At 34.4% G+C, this 10,442-nt stretch overlaps 1 protein-coding gene across 1 annotated transcript; it reads left to right on the top strand.

Annotated features, from left to right (window-relative positions):
- The first annotated feature begins 1,754 nt into the window (after positions 1-1,754).
- On the top strand, positions 1,755-4,551 carry LOC142549059 (uncharacterized). Its single transcript, XM_075657804.1, has 3 exons — positions 1,755-1,967; positions 3,251-3,456; positions 4,088-4,551. The coding sequence occupies exons 1-3, from the start codon at positions 1,878-1,880 to the stop codon at positions 4,350-4,352; spliced, it is 561 nt and encodes a 186-aa protein (XP_075513919.1). The 5' UTR covers positions 1,755-1,877; the 3' UTR covers positions 4,353-4,551.
- Positions 4,552-10,442: the final 5,891 nt, after the last annotated feature.

The following is a 10,442-nucleotide window of genomic DNA, read 5'->3' as shown; positions in this document are numbered from 1 at the left end:
TATTATATTTTCCAAACCCCCCTTTCATTTTTTGGCTCCATTCTTGCAGGTAATCGCTATTGCCCACTTGACACAGTTTTCGACTTCTGTCGGCGATACCAACTCATGTTTAATGTCCTTGCATCTCGATTTTATTTTGAAAACCACAATTCTAAACTGAATTTATTAGAAAATAATATTCTTGTAAATATAGTAGTGTAATTAGTTTAGATATCTTATGAAACTATCTCACGTATCTTTATTCATGAAACATATTAATTTTGCTCATATTTACAACAAAAAGTAATATTTTTCGTATAAAAAATAATACTTTTTCATGTATGATCCAAATAGAATATATGTTTCATAAAATTGATATTTGAAACTATCTCACAAATTTTTTTTAATGTAAATCAAATCCCACTTAAATCAGATCCTCGTATTGTTAGCCTTAGGAAATGACAAGATCGATTCTTGTATATGTGTATATATTGTGTACATTATTAGTTGAGAATAATATGACAAGAATTTCCACCAAGATTATTATCATTTTCTCTCATTATTACATCATTATTTTACAAATTTTTACCCATATTTCAACTATTCTGGACATAATCTCTTTGAGGGATAAATTCTGGCTATGAGCACCATAAATTTAATTTTTAAGCATAAGTTTCCTTTTTTATAGAGAGTATTTGCAACGCCTAAAATAAAATAATTATTCATTTTTCACTTAACCCTTTAATTTGGGGAGTTATCAAAAGAAGCAATCTTAATAAAATGAAGCAATCTGAATAAAATGAAGTCCGAAAATGGATATTCTTGGACTTCAAATGCGACCAATTATTGAACAAGTAGATCTCTTGTGAGACAGGTCAACCTTACCGATATTCACAATAAAAAGTAATACTCTTAGCATAAAAAGTAATATTTTTTTCATGGATTACCCAAATAAGATATCCGTCTCATAAAATACGAGCCGTGAGACCGTCTCACACAAGTATTTGCCTTGTTGAACACGTTAGATCATAAAAAATATAGCATTAGATTATATCACTCAAATCATCGTCCATATCAGTACCAACTCTAATATAGTCTAATAATAATATCAACTAAATAAAACCTAAGATATTTTGCAATATATCTCAAAATAATGCAATTACATGTTTTTATCACTAATTTTTTTTTTTTTAAAACGAACATTCAGCCCAAAACATAAAAATTGAAGTCAACCATGGAGACGGATTTACCTTGATTTGACCCACCGACACCAAGTTCCACAATTATTATATTCATTTCACTTTTTAAATAATTGATTAAAAATATACTAATACTCTTGTAAATGAGCAAAGTATTAAAGAAATGATTCGAGTTATTATTTCACTAATAAATTTTTATTTGGGGCGACTTCAATTCAAAACAATATAATTGTTATCGAAAGTTTTGAGAAATATAAAAAAACATGGGTTAATGTCTATTTTATTATCTAAACAAAGGACAAAAATGTACACGATAGATATGCATGATATATCAAAACTTATATGAGTAGCTAATTATCTTATGAGACGATCTCACGAATCTTTATCTGTGAGACGGGTCAATCCTATCGATATTCGCAATAAAAAGTAATACTTTTAGTATAAAAAGTAATATTTTTCATGGATAACCAAACTAAGATATCCGTCTCACAAAATACGACCAGTCACAGTATCCCACCCAAGTTTTTTCTAATTTATATATATATAATATAATATAATTTTTTTTGGCAGCATTAATTTGGCAAGCTGTCACAGCTTCCTAATCACTCAACAGGTCGCAGTTAAGTAAAATGTTAGATCTGGTTTTGTTGCGCGTGTTCTTGTCTATTTGAGAATCTGTTCCCTTTTCCCACTTCAACAATGGCTTCTAAAGTGTTAAGGATTATCGTTTTTATCTTCGATTTAATTGCTTTTGGCTTGGCTGTTGCTGCTGAGCAGAGAAGAAGTACTGTAAGTTCTTTTTTCATCATTTGCTTTCCTGATCCGTTTTGTTGTTTTACGAACTGATTACGATATGAATTTCTTGAAATGGGTCGGGAATCATTAATGCATGTGGTATGGAGAGTGCAACAGAGATGAACATGAAGGGTTTTGATATTATTTGGCACTTGAGTTGGGAATCTTGAGAATTTGTCGGTGAATGTGCTCGGATCCAGTACTGGCTACACTAGAGAGAACGCCCTTTAGTTAAAAAAAAAAACAAATTTGAAATAAAGATTTAAGTTTGGCATTCCATTGGCTTCAGCTTGCCTCGCCGGTCCATCATATGGTGATACTAATGTACTCTGTTTACAGCTAACTTGAGATGGTGATTTCATTTGGGACTTGGCAAAATGGAATGGAGGTGCCTAAACTATTCTCGGGCATTTAATGATAAGCCCACTGTTACGTTTTGTTGACAGACTGACAGCTTGTTGGTGCAATGTTCTTTTGTGAAGATGTATTCATCTGATGTGATGATCTTGCATAGATTGAACATGTGTGGCGTGTCAATAGCATCTATCGAGTTTACTAACGATTTCTTCAGACATCTGTTATCTGTAATCAAGTGATTTTGGTTGTATCTTTGTGTCAGTAAGTTTGAAATATCACCATAGGAAATTTCAGCGGATAATGCAGTCTCCTTATCTTGAAACTGCGGAGTCATAGACTAGCATTGAGCCACAGAACAAAGAAAACTAACGATGGCATAAATTCATTTAACACGTATAAAACTTGTTTGTGCGTATGTTAGCTGCTGGACAATAAGTTAGGACCTTAACTGTTGGGCATGAAGCTTGGGCGTTTGCTGTGTCAAGTATTCCAATATACAAGCCTTCTTTTCCATGGTTTTTTAATAATGTGATGCATCTATCTCGAGGTTGATTATTACATTGCGATGGGCAAATGACTAAATTCAAGGAAACCACTCAAATTGTGCGGTGAACAAAAAACGCCATAAATATGGTTCAAACTGCTTATGTACCATGAGAAATAAGAAACTTATAGGATAGTTATTCCTGACAGACACATCCTAAGAGCTTATGGACACAATGACTTAAGCATTTGACTCGTAAAAACTTGATCAGAAGTTTATCAGTGATGGTGAAGCAGTAATACTTGAACTAAGTTTGGACCTCTGCTATGCTTCCTTCTATTTATTGATTATAAATTGGCATCTGAGCTTAGTATAATGCTGTCTTTCTTTCATCTTCTTTGTTCTCTAAATTTCTGAGTCTTTTGACTATTGACAGGGAGTGGTGAAGAAAGATAGCGAAGATAATTATCAGTATTGTGTTTATGATTCCGATATTGCAACTGGATATGGGGTGGGTGCGTTTCTGTTTGTCCTGATCAGCCAGGTACTTATAATGATCGCGAGCCGATGCTTCTGCTTTGGGAAGTCTTTAAATCCTGGAGGTTCGAGAGCTTGTGCATGCCTTCTTTTCATCTTTGTCTGGTACACACTCATCACTAGCATATTTGAAATGATAATATTTTCTGATGAAAATTGGAAATATATGAAATGTTGGGAACATGATTGAAGATGCAGTATCACTAGAACAATTCATGTTCTCTCAGTATCTTCTTTCATACACTTGATAAATTATCGAGTGAAAAATGATTTCCATGTCATATTTTTGCACTTTCAGATTGTTAAGCCTTAAATCCACTATTGAAGCCACTAGTCGTCTATTAGATAGAAGATATATAAGTATCACTGCACAATTATGAAAAACTGTTGTCAATGGAGGTCTACGATGTATGTCTTCCACCGATCTTAGTATTTTGTGCGTGCATTTTAAACTCATTATAAGAGCATAACAGAAAAGAATATGCTAGTTGATCTGATGATGCTGTTCAGCTGTTGTGGAGTCAATGTGGAACTTCTATCACGAACTGCCGATAACTCCATGGTGTGAAAAGTAGTTTCAGTGTCATTATTGTGCCGATGCTAGTGCATAAATTGTAAAAGTGTTGAAATTCTTATCCTTGATGCTCTCAAGTGGCATAGATAAAGTATGTCCTGAGATTTACTTTATCTACATCATGTATTTTACGCATGACCAAAATATTAAAATCTTATGCAGGGTGACATTTTTCATCGCGGAGTCATGCTTGTTAGCGGGTTCTGTGAGAAATGCTTATCATTACAAATACACTGTAAAATTTTTTGATAACCCTCCCACTTGTGAGACTGTGAGAAGGGGAGTATTTGCGGCAGGTGCGGTGTTTGTTCTGTTGTTTTGCCTGCTATCGGAGTTTTATTACGTCAATTACTCCAAGGCTAGGGGAAGCTACACGCCTTATGGCGGCGGTGGAGAAGCCGGTGTTGGCATGGCGACGTACAAGTGAGTCTGATATCAAATAAAAAACTATAAATGTGTGGTTCGTCTGCACAATGTTTCATTTAAAGTCAGTGCAGTGGAACGAGTGTTTGCTATTTGTCTTCCTTTTCTTTTGTTTGATACATTTGTGCCCTGAAATGCATATAGAATATATGAATCATGATTGTTAATTCATCATTGTTATAAATTATAGCTCTTAATTTTTAGATATCAACCCATGCTCTTCTCATAATTGCATTTATTTTGTTATTTTTTTTATTAATTTTCTTCTCATATAGTTTAGCTCGTAAATAATATGAATGGATAAATATCAAGATATTTGAATTTATTTTCTTTTCCGGATTCGTTCTATATAATTTTGAGGAGTTTGATTTGATTTTCTTAACTTCATCTTAGATTATACATGATGGATACCATTACGTTATATTATTATGTTTATAGTAACTTTTTAGGAATTTTGTGAAATAATTGATTTAACTTCAAAATGATTTACCAAGAGCCAAATTTACATCTCATAAATATTAGTATGATCATCAAATATTTTTATATCAAAATTATAGATACAAGCAAAAATATGTGTGAGACGGTCTCACGGGTCGTATTTTGTAATACATATATTTAATTTGGGTCATTCATTAAAAAGTATTATTTTTTATTGTGAATATCGGTAAGGTTGACCCGTCTCACATATAAAGATTCGCGAGATCGTCTCACAAGATACCTATATAATTAAAAAAATATTAATGCCTAGGATAAAATCAAAGCATATTATTAAACTAGATCTCATAAACAAAAGTAGGCGAGGGTTGAAACCAGCCTAGAAGACCAGTCATAGTCTCATAGAACCAACATTTTCGACCTACAAGACCAGCCATAGAACCAACACTCCTGGCTATTATATGAGCTGCTTGGTTCGCAGATCTTTTTGTAAAAGCGAAAATACAAGATTATATATCGTGCTAAGATGTTACAATCTTCGATTATCAACCCAGACGGGATGAATCTGAGGCCCGAGAAGTCGAAGCTCGCACTACCATAAGATCGAGCATCTGTCTTCACTAAGATGTTGGAAAGCTGCTGGTGTTTTATCCAACTAAGGGCCTCCCTAATTGCCAAAGTAGTATAAAACACACCAGGGAGATAACGATATAAGAAGCAGGTTGGCAATGCCCATTCCACACAATATCATTGCGATTTTTCCAAATACACCACATAACTGCTGCCGTGAGCTCAGCTTCCATGGGTACTACGTGTTGTGACAATATTATTCCACCACTCGATCATCGAGCTCACCGCACCAACATTGTTACCGATAGGGGTGAGACACCAAACATTTGTCGCTGAATAACAGAGAAGCAAAGCGTGAAAGTCGTCTTCAGATTCATGATGACAGCTTGGGCACCACTTGAATCAACTCAGGAATGCATTATGAATCAATATATGGATTACTTTGATCCGGTAGCCACCGTGTTGGGTAATCGGTTTTCTGGTGTTAAAAACATACCACAAGTTTTTAAAATTTTATTTGACATTCAAATAATGTTTTGGATACTCGTATGGTTTAAACAATAAAATCATTCCTAGGACGTTTGTGAATTTACCTTTAGTGAATAAATCATTTGACACTAATTATTTTGGGGTTAGCAGATATAGCTTTTGTAGTATTTTCTATGAACAATCTTCTTGAATTCCTTTTTCAATCCTCCTATCGAGTCCACGATTGGATCATTTGTTTCTCTTTTAAATTGCATTAGAAATTTAGAAGCAATTTTAGCGTTTGAGATTAAAAAAAAAAAAAAAGAGACGCAGCTCGACCCTAATTTTTCTAGGGGTGGCCAAAATCTCTTGGAGGGTGGAGACGAGAGTTTTCGAAAATTTGAGTAATGTGGAGGCTATGATTTTTTTTTCCTCTTTACTTAATTATGAATCATTGACCTAATTACCTTAATTATGTGCCGAGGGTTACTTAATTAAATTTAATGAGATTATTTAATTAATTGGATCAGTACAACTAATTTATTAATTATATTAAAATCTATTAATAAATTTAATTATTTAGCATGTTGGACTTGTACTCCTACAAGTCCATTATATATAATTTCCACTACATTTAATTTAATATTTAATAAACCAAACCTTTGAGTTTAATATTTTAAATTATTAATTTTCATAAATTCAACTCCTTGAATTTATTCTCTCCAAATTTTAACTATAAATTCAACTCCTTGAATTTATTATTTCAACGAAGACAAATGATCTAATGCTTGTGAGACCTTCAATGGTTCAGGTCTATATCTAGCCGTGAGTTCACAACTCTTTGTGATTCAGGACATTTTTTTTATTGGGGCTTATCCTAATTTGCCCCATTCCATGCACTAACATTTGATCATGAGAATGTCAGAAATCATTTTCTAATTGAACCTGTCGATTCATGGTAAGAACATCTAGTAGTATCGCCCCACGATTCCCTAGGTATCACTGATAGTACTTGCAAGAACCAATCAGTTATGATTAACGTACAGTACGGTCCCTTGATCTCATATATCCCGATCGAATCTGCAACCATTGGTTCATCGAGGATTGCATATTATAGCTATGTGATGCAATCATGAAATATTCTTGTGTCATCAAATATTCTTAGTGTCATCACACACAAAACTAGAGAACCCCTATCCTTAATGTACATCTTACACTCTGACCAGAGATTTCATGTAATACTATTTCTTTAGATCACATACGATATCCATGCCCGTAGGTGATCGGTGAATTCCCGACTACAATACACTGGCTCTTACACATGTCGCAATTGCACCCAACCTCGCCATCTTGTGACCCTCGCAGAGTCGGTAAATGAGTCAAAGCAAAATCATAGTATGTAGAGTTTCAGTGTTATCCCGGGTCGTAAATATTAATGATGTACAATCACAGCCACGTATTTTTCCTCTCGATGAATTATAATCACTTGAAAAGTCCGAGGGATGGTTGTTCAATACCATCATAATATGATTACCCATCTGCATGGTTGGACATCTCTCTGCACTTACCCTGAAACATGGTACACAACATCACATATGCTAGTCTCAAGCTTAAGCGGCCTTTATCCTTGTTTTTAGGCTGCTGAATCGACTAGGAACGAATTTTGTAAGGTCCTAGAATATATTACCCGATAATTTAGCATAATTAGAAGAATTATGGAGTTGATAAATTAAAATAATTATTTATGCCAAATAATTTTTGAATGTGTGTTAAAATTATGTATTTTAGAATATCGGAGTTAAAACGATATAAAATACATATAGAGATAGAAATAACACGCGAGAGAAAAAAAAAGGCAAAATCGGCATAAAAAGGGGCATGAATATTACATTATATACATATACATATATTACATTATATACATATACATATACACATAACTTACCTTCATTACAATCAAAATGGCTTTTCGCAGCGCACAAATTCTCTGTTCGCGGCGCACATTGCATGCTGCTAAGTTGCAAGCTGTTGAAAGTTCAAGATTATCTGCAGCGTACATGTGCACGCTGTTAATACTATTATCAACGGCGTGCATATGTACGCCATTAATACTACTATCCGCAACGTGCAATGTACGCCGTTAATATTCAAAAAACGTCTAAATATTATCGACGGTTTTTGACAAAACCGTCGCTAATTGGCGATGGTTTAAAACCGAAGACTTTAGCGACGGTTCATAATCCGTCGCTAAATTAACGACGGTATTTAAATTTAGCGACGGTTACAAACCCGTCGCTACATGTCGCGACAGTTTAAAAACCGTCGCTAAAGTTTGCGTAAAAATAAAAAAAATTTACTTAATTTAATAAATTTTTAAAAAACTACAATACAACTATGATGTAACACTTAAAAAATTAACCAAAAATTGAAACAAAAAAATATATCTAAATCGAAATTAAAATCGTATAAGAGAGAAAAATTTTAAGTGTTGTGAAGTTGTGTGAAGGAAAGTGGAACGGAAATCGGATATTTATAGACAATTTGCGACTATTAGCGACGGTTTTCCATCAGACCGTCGCTATTAGCGACATTTAAAATATAGTCGTCGCTGATTTACTGCTATTAACGACGGTTTAATAAAAACCGTCGCTTTTATTAAACCGTCGCCGATTTCAAATCGGCGACGGTTTATCGTATACCGTCATTAAAGATAGGGATAGTTTTATAAACCGTCGCAAATTTTAAATTAGCGACGGTTTAACCAAAACCGTCGCTAATTTAAAAATTCGCACCCATTTTCCGCAGCGTGCTTTTAATGCACGCCGTGAATGCATAAGGTATTAACAGCGCACATTATTGCACGCTGCAGATAGTATATAATATTACTTTCCGCAGCGTGCTTTTAATGCGCGCCATTAACGTATATGTTATCAACGGCACGCATTTAAAGCACGCTGCGGAAGTAATTTAAAAATTCGCATCCATTTTCCGCAGCGTGCTTTTAATGCATAGGGTATTAACAGCGCACATTATTGCACGCTGCGGATAATATATAATAATACTTTCCGCAGCGTGCTTTTAATGCGCGTCGTTAATGTATATGTTATTAACGGCGCGAATTTAAAGCACGCTGCGGAAAGTATATAATATTTACAGCACACATAAATACACGCTGCGGATATTACTTTCCGCAGCGTGCTTTAAATGCACGCCGTTATTTCTATCAAGTGTAACAATATTAACAGCACACATATTGATGCACGCAGTTAAAAGTACTATTCGCAGCGTGTTTTTAATGCACGCTGTTGATGATGTGCTGCAGAAAATCATTTTTCTTGTAGTGCTTATTGAGAAGGAAGAAACTTTTCCCAAACCCATTCCCGTAACTCATCTCCAGTTCCCGGCACTCTCAGCACCTCCATCTTGGAGACGCCATAACTTTCATGTTTGGCGTCGAAATCTCAAACGGTTTGAGGAGTTGTATTCCTTACATCAGTAGTTTTGTTTTGAACCATGAATCACTACTTTTGATGCTCGTTTCATCCCCGTTCGAGCCCTGTTCTTGGCTGCTTTTGTGTGAGTTTCTTGTTCGACCTTAGGTGAGCTGTAGCTTCGTTTTTTCTTGGTTCTTTGGAGTATTTTGAGCAAGGATTTGAAACTTAACTTTTACCCTGTTGTTCCTGCTTTTTCCAGCTAACTTTCAGTTCGGGTTTTGGTCGTGAATAGTTTTTTCAGGCATCATATCCGACGAGCTTCACCTTGAGACCACTAGCAACTAGAGTAAGCTTCGAATCTTGTGTTTTCCAGGTCCAAAAATTCCAGCTTCTGCTTCTGATTTTTGGTTTTTATGCATTGTGCACTAAGAATCTCGACTTGTTGTTCAAATAGAACTTGTAGAGCTATTTATTAGCTTTCTATAGCCGCTGGAAAAATGAAATTCCATTTAGAAACAGATTTGTTATGATTTTTCTATCAAAATGTGTCAAAACTGAATTCTGCAATTGGGCTGTGTAAAAATGCTTTTGTAATTCGAGAATATGACCTCTATGCAGTTGGAATTTGGAATTTTGGTTCAAAAAAAAGTTGTAGATCTTCGAATTATTTTCAAAATGGTACCAGAATCGTTAAATTCTATCAAGAATGGAGAGAGTTGTGCTCGTTTTACTGAAACTGCTCGGTGGCTAGAATTTTGTTCGAAAACAGATTTGATATCTTGAGTTCAATGTAATGTTGGGTTCAAATGATTGGGAATTTGAATATGGTTTCAACTGGAAAAACTTAGATAATTGTTTTCTTTCATTCCAATTGGCTGATATTGATTTGAATTAATATTGAGCGAGATATGAATTTTATGCTCTTTAGTGCCAAATCAGACATTGGAATAGAATGTATTTTTTATGATCGGCTTATTGTTGTTTTGTTTAGGCCGATGATCTTGAATCAAAGTCGATATTTAGATTTGTCAAGTTGGTATAGGTATGTTATAGCTCAGTAACATGCGACGGTAAAATATAAATTATGTTTTAATTGTCATTTTGTTTTGCACTGATCGTATCTATGACTTGTTGACTGCTGTAAGTTGTTAAATGCATTCGTTGTGGTATATGTTTATTTTGTGACA

The sequence above is a fragment of the Primulina tabacum genome, chromosome 6 (genome assembly GCF_025594145.1).
Source record: "Primulina tabacum isolate GXHZ01 chromosome 6, ASM2559414v2, whole genome shotgun sequence".
Taxonomy (NCBI): Eukaryota; Viridiplantae; Streptophyta; class Magnoliopsida; order Lamiales; family Gesneriaceae; genus Primulina; species Primulina tabacum.
Note: the sequence above shows the minus strand (reverse complement) of the source record. Positions and strands in the feature narration are given on the sequence as shown.

Excerpts from the sequence above, each read along its gene's own strand:
- LOC142549059 (XM_075657804.1), top strand. The coding sequence starts at position 1,878 with ATGGCTTCTAAAGTGTTAAGGATTATCGTTTTTATCTTCGATTTAATT. Across the intron at positions 1,968-3,250 it reads CTGAGCAGAGAAGAAGTACT|GGAGTGGTGAAGAAAGATAG; the intron begins GTAAGTTCTTTT and ends GACTATTGACAG. Across the intron at positions 3,457-4,087 it reads CTTCTTTTCATCTTTGTCTG|GGTGACATTTTTCATCGCGG; the intron begins GTACACACTCAT and ends AATCTTATGCAG.